The sequence below is a fragment of the Dicentrarchus labrax genome, unplaced genomic scaffold (assembly GCF_905237075.1).
Source record: "Dicentrarchus labrax unplaced genomic scaffold, dlabrax2021, whole genome shotgun sequence".
Lineage (NCBI taxonomy): Eukaryota > Metazoa > Chordata > Actinopteri > Moronidae > Dicentrarchus > Dicentrarchus labrax.
Window position 1 is genome coordinate 16,747,878 of NW_026136719.1, and position 18,161 is coordinate 16,766,038.

General features: G+C 38.0%; 1 protein-coding gene across 1 annotated transcript in view; it reads right to left on the minus strand.

The window, feature by feature from the left end:
• Positions 1–3,148: 3,148 nt before the first annotated feature.
• galnt18b (UDP-N-acetyl-alpha-D-galactosamine:polypeptide N-acetylgalactosaminyltransferase 18b) overlaps positions 3,149–18,161 on the minus strand; it is a 75,235-nt gene continuing 60,222 nt past the window's right edge. Inside the window, exons 7-11 of the mRNA XM_051379699.1 lie at positions 17,639–17,824; positions 14,184–14,321; positions 10,606–10,701; positions 7,108–7,272; positions 3,149–3,955 (exon numbers count right to left, since the gene is read on the minus strand). Of these exons, the coding sequence (XP_051235659.1) occupies positions 3,809–3,955; positions 7,108–7,272; positions 10,606–10,701; positions 14,184–14,321; positions 17,639–17,824 (732 nt within the window). The 3' untranslated portion in view covers positions 3,149–3,808. The remainder of the gene's footprint in view (positions 3,956–7,107; positions 7,273–10,605; positions 10,702–14,183; positions 14,322–17,638; positions 17,825–18,161) is intronic.

An 18,161-nucleotide genomic window follows, 5' to 3' on the forward strand; every position in this document is an offset into this window, starting at 1 on the left:
GGCAACACAGTTACAACGCAGATTCACTCTCACAGAAAACAATTAACAGTGACATTTATCCACATGTGAAGCATTTTGGCTGTGTGGTGAACACAAATTTCACACCCACATGCATTGTTCTGGAAAATCAGTTTTTCTGCTTAAACATTCCCTCTAACACAGTTGGCTCATTGTCGATTGTAAATGAAGAGTCATTTCATCTTTGGCAGGGTCTATGTTTATTTTCAACTGAGCAGTAGCTGCTCAGATAATTCCCACTTTCTGTTTCTGTGTTTGTGTGCTGTCCCATTTGCCTTGCGGTACTGACAGCCTCCCCTCAGCTACCTGTGGCTCACCTGCAGGAGAGAGAACAGAGAAAAGATCCTCTCTGGATCCTAAGGGGTGTTCAGATATTCTCACTTCTGACAAGCTGCTTCCTTTTGCCATATGGTATTCAAAACTCAGCCGATTCCCCTGATCACACCATGAGTTCTGCGAGGAATATATCCCTCAATGTTTTATGTCTCCATGTCGGGGGCAGAAAATAATGACAAGACATGATAGGTTGCCTCTCAGAGCTTGCTCCCACAAGAGGTGAAAAGATGAATTATAGAGGTAGAGAGAGATACAGAAAGAGAAAGAGAGAGATAGAGAGGGATGTGGGGGTGTGCCTTAGATTTTATGAATTATTTGAAGAAATGTTTCAACATTTTGGGAAAATACACTTATTTGCTTTTGTGTTCAGAGTTAAATGGGCAGATTGATACCACTAGAAACAGGGAGAAACAGTGAGCTCTGCCCAACAGTAACAAAATCAGCCTAACAACTCCTCTAAAGTTCACTAATTAACACATTATATCTCGTTTGTTCGTCCATACAAAAACTGTAGAGTAAAAACAACAATTTGTTTTTTCATGGGAGCCTTATGTGCTGTAGTATTTCTTGGCTGGGACCACAAAAATAATATGACACATATCATAAAACATATGATTTTCAAACTTTTTAATGTGTTAATTACTGAGCTTTACTGTTGACCCTTGGACAGAGCCAGGCTAGTTTCCCTCTGCTTCCAGTCTTTATGCTAAGCTAAGCTAACAGTACAGGTGGCTCCGCATGGATACAAGATTTGTATCAATCTTCTCATTTAACTCTCGACAAACAGATAAACATATTCCTCGAAATGTCAAATTACTGCTTAAAAAATTGACAAACTGGACTCAAATGCTTTAGATTACAGCCTACAAATGACATGAAATATTAACTGTACCTTCTGGTAGGTACAAGGAGACAAGTACAGGGAACATGGGGGGGGGGGCATGCGAGCGACTCTGAAAAGAATTATACTATAAATACTTTTTAAATTACCTAGTACACATATAAAATGATTACAAGATACACACAGGATCAAAAGGCTTGGCCAGTATGTCCTTTGATGGTAGCGTTATAAAATGAATGGTTGAAAGACTAGAAATGTGCTATATAAGCGGAGTCCATTTACTACGAAATGGAGCCATCCTACATGTGGCAATTTTGATCATCAGATGGCTCTTACACTGGATCCCAAAACTGAATAAATATGTATATCATAATTAAAAAATATATCACACCATAACTAATTTCATTGCAATACTGGCCCTCTAAATGTCCTAAATAATTACACTGTAATCTATATGTGATAATCTAAAGCTTCACTTGATCTACACGCCTGTTTTTCTACACTAGCCAAATGTTTCAACAGTATGTCTACAGTACATCAAAATGTTAAGTCCCACAGATAGAGCTTTCTGCACTTAATGTAGTAAAACAAAAAAAAAAATCACAATCAAGGAGTAGTATTTTTTCTTGGAGGCATTTTCACCCAGAGAGGGATTCCTTTTACATCATGTTTCCACAAAAATAACATAAATATGAAAATGGTCTATGTAGTTACTACAAATGTCTGTTACATAAAAGACAAAATCAGAGCAGTATATTTTCTGAATATTTTGAATTGAAGAACCATTCTCCATAAAAAAAAAAAACCCTGTCTCCAACGGCAGATTGCTCATATCAACACGATTTTCATGACTAAGAAAGGCAGGATATGTACCTGTTAAAAGTCAGTATTTAATTCCCACAGCAAGGGAAATGACTGTGATTTTGCAAATGCAAGATCTCAAAAGGGAAGACAGACACATTATCGCACCATCTTCATCAAAATCAGGCCAGCTCTTTTCTGAAATATTGTGTGTGACTCATGCTCAGATAGAGACAGCTCCACAACACCTTGGGACACAGTTGTATGTATATTTTACTCCAGGTTTATAGGGAATTTAATTCTCTGTAGTTTACTTTGTGCCAAACTAAAACCTTTTTGAAGTTATTTTGTGGCAAAAGATGATGATCTAAATTAACAAGGGTGATAAATGTATGTATGATGATAGAATATTAAGCAAATGTACATACAGATTCCCCATCTACCGTCACTTTAAAGCTGAAAGTAATTTTTGTAAAGTGCGCCAGCAGGAAATCAGAACAAGGGGTCAACTAAAAGAGGATGTGAGTAATGTGCATGGGAATACTGTTTTGTTGAATTTTCATTCAAAAGTTTGAGCATGCAGAGGCGCTCTTATTGCATATATTAAGACGTGTTAGTGAGGGAGGTGCTTTTGATGAAAGTGGGTTTCCATGTATATTTAATGCCATGGTTTGCAGAGCTCTGCTTGAATGTAGATGGTAATGAGGACTGGCATGTTGAAAACAGGCTGTGCCACTCGACTCCTCCCCAGGTACACACAACAGTCAGAGCAGAAATCTGCCCCGTTTCTCAGCTTCTGCCCCTGCATTTGTCATTACAAACCGAGAACATCACTTCCACGACTCTGTATTTTCTAAATGCTGCGTGTGTGCATGTACAAATAGTCTGTATTGTATAAAATGTCCCTTTTGAAGGCCAAATCTGTGGTGACTCTGAGAGCTCAACACATCGCAGTGTTGTTCTCTGCAACTTGCAGCATTACTGTACTTGGTTTTGTTTTCTGACTTTCCAGTGCATTTTGTAATGCTGCATATGTGTTGCCAAATTGGTGAATAGGTGTTTTTTCTATTTGCAGTGCATTAAACTCTCAGGGTCACCGTCACACATCAGTAATTCTTGACAACCAAAAATCAAAAATATTTGGGATTGATAGCAGATTTGAGTCCTTTTAATTTCAATGAATGGTCAACCCTTTTTCAGATTTGAATCACAGATTGTGCCTTTAACAACAAAAGAAAAAAAGGCACTTTCACTCAGTTGTTGTTACATATTACAAATATTCGAAATATTAACACTTACAAAATAATCTATCATTTTCTGATTTATTCCAACATTTTCCCACAACTGTACAGCTGAACCGCATAATAAACCTACAAACCTGAGACACTAAAATAAAACATTTACAGCAGGGACAGGTTCAGAAAGCTTGCTACACAGTAGCAATTATTAACAGTACAAAAACATATTGGACCCATTACATCTTTTAAGTCAACAAAAATCTGACTGTACTGTATTTACCACAAAATATACTAAATATACTACCTTGTCAAATCTGCAAAATATTTGCCATCTATGGCTGATCCTGTAGGCAAAATAAAATGTTTAACATTTACGATGTGATGTCGACTGCTCATCAGAGGACATCGTGGTGCTCAAAATGATCGTGTTAAACCAGGCACCGCTCTTCTGTCGGACTCCTGCTTCGCATCCTTTCACACACAGACACACATGCGCATACACATGTGCACACAAAAGAAACAGCCCCATCCAGTCCGGTGTGCTATGCACTGCCGTGTTCGTTTCAGCAGCCGATCATAAGGAGTTGCTAAACAGCACGTTTGTGATGAACCATTTCTGTCCAGTGCATTTCTGCAGAGCCAGTTGGTAGCCGAACTCATTGTCACTGCTCGCTACAAGCTCTAGGCATCTCTTTGATTTTCTGTTCTGAATGGATCCTCCCTGAAAAGATAAAAAAGCAGGCTGGTTAAAATTGTGCCAGGCTCCAGAAGAACAGTTTGTGCGTGCAATAAAACTTGCTTCCTTTAAACCCACACTGCTGTGAATGGATACGGATGTGAGCTGCTGAAGCACCTTGAGCTCTGGGCATTTTGGCTGATTCACGTTACTATCCTCATTGGGCCCACCAGATAGCATCAACATGGCTTCAAGGCAAAAACAACAATACATTTGCCAGAGTAGTCATTAGCTTTCTCCCTAGCCGGGGCCAAGATTTTGAGAGAATACACCAGATGAAAAGAACCAAAAGGAGAAAACAAGGCACAATACAAAATGGACAAAAACATCTGGTATTTAGGTGGAAGAGAAATTGAAACAAAGGCATGAGGGACACAAAAACCTCATATGAAGTTTCAAAACCATTACAATACTGTATAAATCAATTTAAATAAATGAAAGAATTTAAATCAATTATTCAATCTATGGGTGGATAAGAAATATGCCTTGAGGAAGAACAAAAACTTTATTGCAAAACAAAAAGAGTAAGGTCAGTTCACTTTTATATGACAGCTATTGCCACAGTCTGAACAGAATGAGCTCATCAGCTCAACAAAAATATTCAGCATGTCCTGATAAAACCAGGCAGGATTTTTTCATTACAGTGTTAAGGCTGACCAAGGGCAAGTGACTGTACAGGAGGCCGTCAGTGGTCGATACAGAGTGTAGAGAGCTGTGAGAAGAGAGCTCTTTCGAATACTATGACAGGAATGCAGAGGGATGATAGAGAAAAAGAAATAAAAAACCTCAAGGTTTGGACAGGTTGTACAGTCTGGGAGCTAAATTATTCTTTCTGTATTTTCACAAGAGTTTAGCCTGGTCTGTGAGGTCCAAGAGACATTTTCTTTATAGATAACAGATTGGTAATAACTGCTGAAAGTGGGCATTTATGGACCACTATGTGGTGGTGTCCTGAGCCAGCCCATAAAAGAAGTGAATGGGTCAAACAAGGCATTTATTCAACTAAATGAGAGCAACATGAAGCCAAATGGTCAGATCCTATATTTATTGAATCCCACACAGATTTGTAAACTGAAGAGATTATAAAATTATCATATTCTATGATGGTGTTCTAAAAACATGAAGTTATTTGTTTGTTTGTTAGAGCTTTTCTGAGATTCACACACATTTTTAAGCTTTCTTCAGCATCAAAGTGATCCAGTGATAGTTGTGTACATGCACAACTATCACTGCAAAAAAACAACTAACTTAATGACACCATGGCAACATTATGCTTCCTGTTAACATCACCCAGAACAATATGGGAACTGCAGTTCCCAAACTTGCATGATTATCCTTCAAAGATTAATAAAAGGAGTGACAAAATTAATTAATATTAACTGAAAACCTATTATGGTATTATATATGTTTTGTTTTGCCCTAACAAATGAGTAGCAAATGGCATATCTGTCCCACCTGGCTTTGGTAGCAGTTGCTAAGACGTGTTACACATTTTTTAGCAGTTGTTATATTTTTGTAAGCTGACTTCCAACAATCTGTACAGCTGCATTTCAATCCATAGACATACATTTTTCTGGCTTTTCTGGCACAGAGATACCTATCCCCATCCTGCCAACAAAGCCCTGATTGGTTGATTGTTTCTCAAATCGGAGGAAACAGCAGTCCATTAGCAAGACACCAGGTCTTTGAATCGCTGAACAAATCGAAGATGTGGGCAGTGATTCAGAAACCTGGAACAAGACCAAAGTAAAACCGTGAATCCCTGAAAATCTGGAACATAAACTGATAAAATGAGCTGCTCTGGGCTTCACTCAGCCAAGTTATCTATGTAACGTCTTGGTGCTCCTTGTTAAAACAACCTCCAGAAGTTGGCTAATGAATGTATATGTGAGCATATGTGGGAAGGTTGTCATTTGATTTAGGCTGCTATGGGTTGTTAAGAGTTTACATTAAATTTACTATGCTATATACAGAACAATAGTTATCTGTTGCAGAAAAGTAGAAAGGCATCAACCCACACATACCAACAAAACACACACCAAAACAACCCGTACAGTCCCACCCACTGAACATGTGTTGGATTTTCTAATCAGAAAAATCAGCACTTGCCAACATATGACTAATCTTTACATGCAAGCTCATTTCATTTCACAAATCAAGGCTTATCAAAGTCACTTCTTTGTGGATAATTAGAGGTTTTTGCAGTGGATGAGGGAGGTGAAGCAGTTTTGTACATTTCACTGGAAAGAGACTATATCTCGAGTTAATCAGGCTTTGTGCAGAACACTGCAACATTTGAATTAAGATAAAAATAATAACAAACTCTCTCTCGCTCTCTAATTTGTACAGTGCCTCTTTCTCCAAAGTTGCTATGGCTGCATCAAGGCAATCTATTTCTGTTTGAGCTTGACACTTTGCACATGTACAGTCAAAACTGTATCAATAATTGATTCCATATTTCTGAGATGTGATATGCTCCAGCTTTGCTGATACGTCCCCATCCTACATACTGAATTATACAAAGTTAACAAAAATAGCCATTTAGAGTTAAGTGTGAGGATGTGTGATGTATGAGTTCAAGCGTAAAAAACCTTTTCACACTTTGTGCCCATTATACTGTAAAATAGACACACTTGTAACAGCAGTGCAAAAGTGACAGAGTCAAAGGGATATTGTACACGTTGTAACAAGCGTGTAATATGAAGCATATTTGAGATTCTATATATATATTTGGCTAAAAGAGGAACAAAATCTATAATTAACGCTGCACTGACAGCATAGCAGACAACTATAAGAGGTCTTTTAAGCCCAAATCAAAGCATGCAGTAAATCCTATTCACCCGGTTTCATGGGGCATTTTGTGAGGTGACTGCTTGTTCTGTTAAAACACAGTTTGTAAGCAAAGTGCCACTAATGAAGAAAGATAATCATTAAGTTTCAATGACTCTTCATGTTTAAATGAGCTGCAGAATTGAGGGGAACTCCAGTCAAACATTAAATTGAACCACTTGCATCATTAAAAACTACCGCCACAGTTAGTTTTCCTGTCATAGTAAACAAATGACCTTAAACTGAGGCCGAATATCAACAGAAAACTGAATCTTAAACCTTGTGATCATGCATGGGGGTTGTGTCACCTGAGTGAAGAGCCAGTGGAGCTTCATGCGTTTGGCTGCGGCGTAGCTGCACTCGATGAGGCGTGGTCTGCTATTCACATCGACCAGGCACTTGTTGTCATCGTCATCAATGGTGGGACTGAGGAGCCCGATGTGGAGCTGCTGAGTACTGGTGTAGTACACACTCTGCAAGAAACACCCCATCCTGCTATGAACAACATGTATAGTGCTGTTCTGTGCGTTCCCACTGCTGGGGTTGACATTTAGATAATGGCCCTTCCAGAGCTGTATATGGCCATAGGTTAAAAACTATGCAGCAAATGAGGCTTGCTCTTTGGTTGTCTTTGGGTATGAAAGAGACATTTCTATGTGGTTGATTTACGTACACTAAATATGCATATTTATTCAGCTATCCTGAGTGAATGGAAAGACAAGCCAATGGATGGAAAATAAGATCATTATTAATTCAGGACCTGAATAATTGTGCCCTCTCTCATGAAATCCTTTCCAACTGCTTTTTTCAAGGGCAGTTGTTTGTCCATATGAAGCTGACAAAAGCTGAAAATCATTTGAAAGGAATAAAGCAGGATAAGCATGTCCTGTATTCAACAAGAAAAAGACTTAGTGGTATAAGAATGAGACGGAGAGGGAGAATTGTTGTTGACAGAGCAGGCTTTAGTTTGGTGTCATTCACACAGAGTAATAAACAAGCTGTACTGTATATGATGATATAAAATTGCAAATTTTTGCATCTAACACAGAAAGTAAGTTAAGTAAAGTAAGGAAAGTAAGTTACTCCACTCATAAATCAGTTTCTCTTCTTGTTCCTACAGTTGGATGTTTGAGCTTCACTGTGCAGAATGATATATGTGCAGAGAGAGAACACCTGAAGGATGTTTTCACGTTCATCTGCTGAAAGTGGAAAGTTTCTCTGTGCTCAATGAAAATCTGAAATGAATGGACTGGGCCTACAAGCATGATTTGTAACATCACAAGTGGTTTGGAGGTCAATCCTGGTCCAGTATGCAACTTATACAAGTGTGATGTAGAAACCTAAAGCCTCCAGTGCACAAACACTGAGAATGGACTTAACAGTGAAGTAGGAGACATCTTGTATCCAGCAGGAAAAACTTCTGGAATTTTTAATGAGGTAGAAGGAGCAGATTACTTTTTAGGGATTTTAATGTGAAAATTATACTTTTTTGTGTGGACAAAAGATATCAGACACACATTAATGTTCCAAGCAGCTTGTCTTAAAAAGTCTGGAGGGGATCTTTAAGTACAATTTTGAGGTAGGCTACTTTAGTAAAGCAAACTTTTATTCCACTGCATTTCAAAAGGTAATATTGTACTTTTTGCCCCATTACATTTTTAAATATGATAAGCCTATGAAAAACATTGTATTATTAAACATTAAATCAGTGGCTCCAAACCTGTCGTAGTTGGGGCACCATCAAACGTCTATGATTTGTTAGCAGTTTCACCGAAGACCCCAAATTTGTGTTGTGTTTTGCTTCTCTCCTACGCCATTAATCATCTCAGAATCCCCCAGATTTATTGAAGTTGGCTGGACTAAAGTGTTAAATACATACTGTATAAAAAGATTAGCTGCATGTCAAACAGCCTCAACAGTAAATTGCTACTTACACTTCGATGCATCAGTATTAACAAACTAATAGTGTCATATATTATAATTAATCCATCAGGGGGGCCCAGACTGACGCAGAGTAACATTTTGAACAAAGGGCTTTTACTTTTAATGAAGGTTGTTCATAAACGGGGGAGTTGGATTAATATCAGAGCAAAATTGGGGAAAGATGGTCTCTCACTCAGCATCCCGATTAGTTGGCGAAGCGCCCCGAGATTTATCAAAAAATGATAAATCAGGGCCATATTTGCTTATTCTGCTGCTTGTCTAACTATTACTCTTATCCTCTTACTCTAATCTTATTTGTCTGATAACGCCCAAACAGCCTCCTGCTTCCTTCACACCAGACGTTACAGTCTGACAAGTGTGATTTCTTTTATTTGTGCTGCTCATTTTGGAGCAGTGCAGACTGCCAGGCCATATGTGGCTGTGGTCTCTATTGTAGCTGTGCTTAAGTCGGCATGTTGTATTACTGCTTGAGCTGAATTGCTGCACTGTATGTTTGCTGACAACATGCTCTTGTAAAGTCAGTCACATGTTTGATTGTGAGCTTTGTAATACCCTTCCTTTCATGTGTGCTACATTTACTGCAGCATCTCCGATACAAAGTCTAGCTCTCTCGAGGCAAATTAATGAAAAGTATAGCTGGCCTTTTATAATGACACATTTTCACATGTATGATTATAAAGGTAATCCAGGGACTAATTCCTCTCGATGATGTAACACTGAAACATAAAAATAGAGCAGACTGGATTTGTCTTGGAGGAGATCCCTAATCTCATTAGGAATGCTGGTGCTACTCCAATCCTTTGTTTGATATGCCTGGATTTACGAGAGATTTATAGAATATAAAAGATTATAATTAGCCAGTTTTAAAGTTATCTAGGTCTCAGAACAGGCTGTAGAATTTGATTAATGGGTTTATTTTAAGGAAACGGTGTTACTAAGATTACAGACCTTTCTCCTGAGTCAGTTTTGCTGTAAATATCAATACAGGTGCCATGATTGTGAAATATCCAATACATTTACTTGATTTTAGAGGGATAATGTGAGATCAAGCTTCACTATATAAGACAACTTTACAAGTGCCACAGCAAGGTTAAACAATCTCTGAAAACAATCTGCTCAGACATAATGGGATGGAGGGATCGATAGGAGCTGGAAAAGGCTGGACAAAGTAAATGATAATCAAGCTGTGCTAACATTTGAAGACACTTATACCGCCTGTTATTTGGGCTGAGATATATCCTGAACAAGCAGTCCAAAGATAAGATTTTTAAGAGGTTGACTGATGGAAAACACATACAATAAGCCAGCACTTGAAATAAGGTCTATCAGGCTGAATTGTAATATTTAACCGTTTTAATCTTTTTCATTTCTATATCATAATAAAAAATTTATCCTTTTGACATCAAACTGAGGAAAGCTGAAGACAGAAATAGATGTCCAGCTACAATGTAACGTTGTGTTTCGTCGATAATGTGGCATTTTAGTCTGAGCTGGTTTCATTTGGGACACGTCGCCCCCTAAAGGGAGTTGTATGAAAAAAAGAGTTTAATATGTATTTAAAAGCATCAAGGACTGTTTTTGTAAAGGGCAAAACAGAAAACCTGCTCCAGTTTTATGAGGTAATGCTACTGACTTTGATCCAATCTGAAAGCAGAGGGAAGGCAAGTTATTTTTCTTCAAGATGGAACAGGTTTTATTGAGTAAGAGAAAATCAAGATGGAAATAAAATATAGGAGGTGATGTATTAAGTCTGGCTTTATGGTACATGATGCAGGAAACAGTAGTGCAGAGAGAGAGAGAGAGAGAGAGAGAGAGAGAGAGAGAGAGAGAGAGAGAGAGAGAGAGAGAGAGGGGTCTCTAACCTGAGGTGTCATCCCATGACAGAGATACAGGATGGGGACGTTGTCATTGTCAGGCCCCTGGTCCAGACACAGGTCGTTCTTCAGAGAGTTTTTTAGCTGACAGACAAAGATAAACATACAGAGTTACAGACACACACACAAAGAAACAAAATATATGAATTGTCTAGGGGTCAAACACCTGTTAATGTCTAAGTCAATAATAATTAAGTCAGCGTTTCAAAAACTTTGGACACCACATGCCAGCTCAGAAAATATTTGGCTCTCCAAGTACCCAAATTATGACTGATGTTAAAATATAGTAGCACAGTTGGACCCTATTCAGCTATGAACAGTTCACGCAGGAGGCAGGTTGAATCCTTAATGGAACTGGTTCAAGAACCAGAGCTAATTTTCTGGAAAAGGGGTCCTCCTGATCCTCACTTCTCTTCCCAACAGTTCCCCCTTGGAGCCACGATTGCTGTCTTTTTAAACTATTCAGTTTACCTACACTTACTATCTTGCCATTACATATTCATTTGTAACTAATCATGGATGTATGTATGAATGTGACTACATTATGTTATTTTCATTCATTCATTGTAGTATTTTGATTAGAATATATGTTTTTTAATGAATTCGTTTTAGTTTTTTAAATTTCAGAGATTACTCCATGTACCACAAGAGGCAGCTCGCATACCACCAACACGTACAATAGTTTGAGAACCAGTGAAAGTTGTTTTGATACCCTGTGAATCTGTGAGTATTTATGCTACTATGAATAATGATTTCAAACTTTCAGAAAGTTAGGACCATTGTGAACTTCAATTCAAGTCCATCACAATGCACATCATGCTTGATTCCCCTCAATGTGAAATGTATTGACAAAGCAATGAATGAAACTGATAGAAAACAAAGGGATGACCTCTTTCAAATGACTCTTTTTCTGATGGATTATTATTTGCCCTCAAACTGGATTTTTTTGAGAACAGTTAGAAATTTTGTTAGGGGACAGATGTGTTCAAGGCCCTGAAAACCTATTTTCTCAGTCAGCTTCTTTCTTTTTTGGGTTATCTGTCATGAGAAATGTATGTATTTGGGTTTTTTTCTGTGGATGAGGCTTATTTAGGAAAAATGTCACATCAATGTACCAATCAAGATGTAGCAATATTTGAAGAATCAGAATCTGGGGTCTGTTGACAGGTGTGTTGAACACCCTGTCGTGTAGTGGAGCGCATTGCACTGCCTACGGCTGTGTTTATATACACATTGCTGATTGGGTAACACCTCTGAAGCACCCACCAAATGCCAGAAAATGCACCTCAATCCGGAAACCGTACCAAATGGTGCACACCATCAGATTGAACATGCCACTGATGACTGTTGGTTGCTAGGCGACTGACAATCAGGTCTAATAAAACCGCACCCACACAGTCCTGAAGCAGTCGATTAGCTGAGTTTTTGAGTGTTAAACTCTTCATAACAAATACCTAAAGATGTTATTAACTTGCTGCTTATTTAAAAATGTTCTGAAAAAGATCTGAAGTTTTCAGGTACTTTAAGAGAGACTATGAAATGATCCATAAATTCTTGGGAGATTTGGGTGTACTGTGTTTTGAAAAATTAGTGAGGTCGATAGAATACAGAATTGTTTGGAATGATGATTGATGATTAGACGAAATATTGTTAAGAATATATATGTAATTTGTAATAACACCTGTCTTCTATGCTTAGTATTGATGATGTTTAAAAGTGAAACAGGAAACAACCTTAGACACCACCATGATGAAGAAAAGATAAATGGAAATGTTTGGTGAGGTGAATATAAAACTGTACTTGGAGAGAGGTTCTGCTACTTTAAAAAAAAAAAAAAACATTTTCGATGGACTATGAATAATAAAGAATTCCTGATCTTGTCAAAACACAGTGAGAGTGAGGACGCTGCATCTACCACCTGCTCTCTTCGACTCTGCAGTACAGTATTATAGTAACTATTATCCAAACATTAAATACTGCTTGCTGTGGTGCTTGCTGTTAATATGAAAATTGTTTGTGTGTGAGAGTTTGGACAAGAGTTTTTAAGATTTTTATATCCCACAGTAACCATCTAATACCAGCGTCATCCCAGCGTATTATCTGGGATTCACTTAAATATAATATATATATATATATCAGGATATTTACAGAAACTACAGAACAGGCTGAGCAGGTTCTAACATCTAAAACGTGAATCATACACTGAATCCTCTTAAATTCATTTCTTTTTTATAAAAATGTAAATCAGAAGCGTCACGCTTGATGAACATGACTCAGACTTTGAGGCCCAGAGGGTTTTTCATGCGCATCATGACAAAGGTCTGCCTGATTGCAAGATACAAACTACACAGCGGGGAGCTCCAGGGATGGTGGTTTGTGTGGGGAGTGAATTAGGTGTGAGATCAGAAGAACAAAGCTAGGAATTATTCAGCTCCCCATTGGCCCAGGAGAGGTCTTCTTCTATCTTTAAATCAGTGAATCTGCATTGTCTCGTGCAACAGCTCAGATCTAAATATTTCTACTGCAGGAGAGTGAAAAAGTTGTAAATATGCAACAGTGACACCTGTGGGGATGACATTTTAAAGTCACAGTGAAACGGCATAAAGAGCGTCTTTAACTTCTGCAATGTTACGTATTTCTGAATGAAACTTGAAACACGTGGGTGGAGTGTAGTTACAAGAGGGATTTAAATCAAATCCTTCAAATTTGATTTGCTCTAACATGGGCATGGCTTAGCGAACAGAGCTGTAGAGGACAGCTGGCCTCCGCCATCACCTTCCTCACCCACATTTTAATATCAGAAGGAGGAGGATGAGGAGGGAGAAATAAATAAATTACAACACATTCTTTGGAAATGTGAAGTTTTCATCATCAATAATATTTTTATTTGATGTAAGACTCCTCAAACCACCACGACTGACTAGCTCCATCAAATGCATGTCGCAAATATAGAATAATGAGGTCAACTAACTCAGAGAAATTAATGTAATGAGGTCGGCCTATTTCCTCACTATATCCTTCCACCATTTGTCAGTTTGTACAAGAAAAAAAACAAAACACCCATACAACACAGAAAGCGGTGCCATAATACTGCGGCCTGTGTGTCACTGTGTATTAGGGTGCACCACAGTGATGTGAGGTGGGAGGACCGTGGAAATAAAGCTGTTTGAGAACAACTAGGAATGGGCAAATAGAAACACTGCCAGAATGCCTTGCTGGCTGTCAGTTTTTCTGGCTTCTCTGACTAATAACATTAAGCTGCAAAGCCTATATCTATATTTAAAGTAAGCTTCAAATGAATCTATATATTTATCTATGTTAATTAATAATTTCATCGGATTAATCAGAAACAGAAATTTATTTTTCAGTTAGTTCTGAAGTGAGAAGGAAAAAGCCAAACAGCAGCAAACAGTTCTCCTCTTTGTGAACTGTTTGTGTTCCTGACAGCAGCCATCCGAATCCCAACACAAGGGATTAAAATGATTTGCTCAGGCACGGTTTAGCCTTGTTTTGGCTTTTACAGACATTGAACTGAATTTGGGATGAAGAGGGAGGTGGCGACTTACTGCTCCGTATGCGATGGTGTCGCTGTACATCCTCATCTCAGGGTATATGTTGACCAGGTACCATCGGAAAGTTTTACACTGCAGCCTCTTCCTCAGAGCCTTCCTCTCAGAGATATCACCGATATCAATCCCTGAGTCCTGGATTCAAGCAGACACACACACACACACACACACACACACACACACACACACACACACACACACACACACACACACACACACACACACACACACAGAAAAACACAGATGCATACAAAACATAAAATTGATTAACCGTGGCTTCTGGAGAGGCAAATCAGATAATGGGCCATTGAGGGGCATTGTGCAGCCATCTGTTGTGTATTTGAATAGTTTCTATGGGGTTTTGATCTTTTCCTGTCCTGACTTGAGAACCATCTACTATTCTAGCTGCCACATCACACAGTCTAACCCTCTCTTATTACCAGTGATGGAAAGTAACTCCATTCATTTACTCAAGTACTGTACTGTATTTTGAGTATTTCCATTTCATACTACCTTAAACCTCAACTTCACTGTGTTTCAGAGGTAAATGTTTGCACTCCACAACATTCATCTGATGATAAAAGCAATGTAATGATTGCCTATGAGTTTTTTGTACTACTACAGGGCAGCAGTGAAAAGAACTGTTTGTTTTGAGGTAAAATCATCCAATCTCTCACAAAAAGCAAATATTAGAGAAAAAACATTAATAGATTTTTGTATCACAGCGTTCCCTTTCCTCTCCCATTTATCATCTCATGACACTTTATTTTGTGACCCTTTGGAAGAGCCTGACCCCTATATAGAAATTGAAATTAGATCCTCCTTGACCAGGTGCAACAGTAAAATGCTACTTAAACACTCATGCACCAATCTTATAATGTCATACATAATAATATTCATTATAAGCAGGGAAATGTATGCAGAATTAGTTTAGCCCCAATTCTCATTTACAATGACGACCTGGCCAAGATGCAGCAGCGAGAGGAAATCCAATACAACAACTAAAACAGCTAATGCGAAAAACAAAGAGGGTGCAGTTTTAGCAACTTTTGCAACTGGTTCCAGTCACTCGGAGCAGCAGACTGAAAAGAGTGATAGCAGAAGGAGGTACGGACTTCGGGGTGTCCAGAGAAATGTATTTGCTAGAAATCGTGGTTACTGTTAGAAATGCAAGTAGAGTAGAGAACAGAGATATGGAAGGGTTTTGCCAATGATAGTTTCATAAATGAACTGGTACAAGTGCTGGATCTGACGCCTGGTGCGGAGGGATGGCCAGTTGACTAGAGAGCACAAGTTGCAGTGATGAGTATTGAAAGGGACTCAAAAACTTCAAAAAGTTAACTCAGATCGGTGCAGACTTAATATGAACACAAGCACTGTGTTGCTCTTTACACTCTCAGAGGTAAATTAACACTGACAATTTTGCTGTGTAGTTAATTCATGGGGCTAAAGCCGGGGCTAAATTTCATGCTTCTTGAGTACAGACTCTGTTAAACGCCTCATTATTGACTGAATGAATTGCCTGCAGATGTTCATCTATTCATAACGTGGATTTACATATTCAAACAGATTACACTAGAGAAGAAAAAAGCTTCGGTGAACAAACATTTGACTTCGCCTTTGAGGGATGCTACATTTAACATAAGACGACATAGAGTGATTATTTACTTTAATTTACTGAATCCAGTTCAAGATCAAATAAAAATAAGCATCTAATGAAAACACTGAAATATAACACTAATACAACCATAAAAACACAAGCATATGGTTTGTATCAGTTATATTCATGCTGATTCTACTGACTGTGAGTTGTTGCCACTGCAGATGTCTTTATTCAACATCCCAAATAATACAATAAAGCCTCAAATAAACACAATCAAAAAATAATTGGTTGCATTTCTTATGAAAAATACATAATTGAATACAATAAATTATGTACATCTTTTTTTCCTCTGTACTTCATTTTTTCTATCTGTATTATTAATCCTTTTTGCTCCCAAGTCACAGCTGTGATCCAGACAGTTTCTTTAATTCATCTTTGGACATTTTATTGCCGTTATTTGCACTACGTTTTTAACAGCTAATGTCTCAATTTAGGATATTTTAGATAATCATATTAAGTATTTATTTATTCTATGGCATGCATTTAATTCAGGCCATTCTGTAAATGACAAGAAGTAATTTAATCTGAGCCTTCTGGAGATGTCAGGGACCCGATTCAACTAAACATCTGTGACGGGAGGAGCGAGGCTGATAACAGATGATGCTCAACCCTGTAACATTTTGATTAGGTTGCTGCAGAATGGAGCTGGTCCTGTAGATTTAGGATGGTATCGTTTGATAATCTGTATTCATATTTGTGTGTTTGTGCATAATCTTTTCACATCTGACTTGGACTTCTGTATAAATGCTCCCTTTGGATTATGACACAAAAGGCTGCAACAACAGAGCCTGCTTATATGTATGATAAAAAACAATAAATCAAGCTTTGACTGAAGCGCAAGCTTTTGTTGTCCCGTTGTTTCCATTAAGGATGGGACAAATAATCAATATTGCAATATACTGTGGTGTGGTCTGTTAATATAATGACACCTGCAGTGCAGTATGCTCACTTGTGATACTGAGGCAGAGGTGTTTTGTTCCTTTCCTGCACACATGTGACATCTCAACGATTCTGCTATCCGTCAATTCAGCCTGTAGCCAGTTTATAGACATCTGACATTTAAAATATGAGACACATGTACATTCTGAAGATTGTGTTAAAAGCATACATCATTCCTTCTCAGTTGTCTATAAAACTGCAAAACTGAATTAACTTCATAATGAAAGACAGCACATGATGGATTTCTGCTTTAAGAAAAACTGTTTTTTCAGATTTCCAGATTTTATGTCCAAATATTGGTATATCTCCAGTTCCAAGAGGATAGTGTTCAGAGAAGTAAAAAGGTTCTCTAGCAGAGCTCAGAATACTCTTCCATTAACACAGAGTGAAGATAAAAATGGCAAATACTGTGGAAATCTTAGTGGTCTCATGGTGAAGACACATGACATATACGTTCAACATCTCTTTCAATTTCCTGTCTGCATATCTACTATAACCCATCTTGTAAAGGCCAAATGCCCCAAAATACACTCTTTACATTAAAAAAATGTCAAATCCAAATGAGCTGCTGATTATACACTACGAGAGCTTGTGCCGCAAATGTCACTGTATTTTTAAATCCTGATTTTCACAGTTCTTTGTATCATTGAAATGTTATTAGTAGATCTCTGCCTATTTTCTCGTATTTAAAATAAACATGTCCATGTACCAACATATTAAGTCACATATGTCAAAAATAATGATGCCTTTATATTGTAGATGACTAGACACAGATAAGTGCCTGTACTGTGACACCAATATGAATAAAATATTGTTATCTGAAAACAACACGATTAACGTAATCACTCACCTCCATGGGAATATTCCAGGCCATGTAGACATGGCTTTTAAATTCATCCATCCAAACCTCTGCAACTCTGAGGGCGTTTCGCCGCACGTGGGATGTTAGATCCTCAGTGTAAGGTTTGTGTGCGCGCTCTATGTGGGCGATGCGAGCACAAGGCAGGACCTCAACACTGCCGCCACACTGCCACACCTGGTTTTCAAACATTACACATACAAAGACAAGAGAAAATTAGTCATTAATCTACAGTAGCAGCCTAGTCTGACTTCACTTTTAATAGTACACTTGAAAATGCCTCCCCTCCAATTACTCAGGCTGCCAGGGAACTCAAATCCTATGAAAAACTGAATTTTACTACTAATTTATTAACTTGATGAAAGATTAGATATGTTGTAGAGCTATATCAACCCTCATTAATTTCCACTGTTCCATTTCAGTCAATGCATTTGTTTATTATATAGTCATTATTTCATTTTGTATGTGTTTACTACTTGTATCTCTGTTCTGATGGTGAGACTTAAAAACAGAC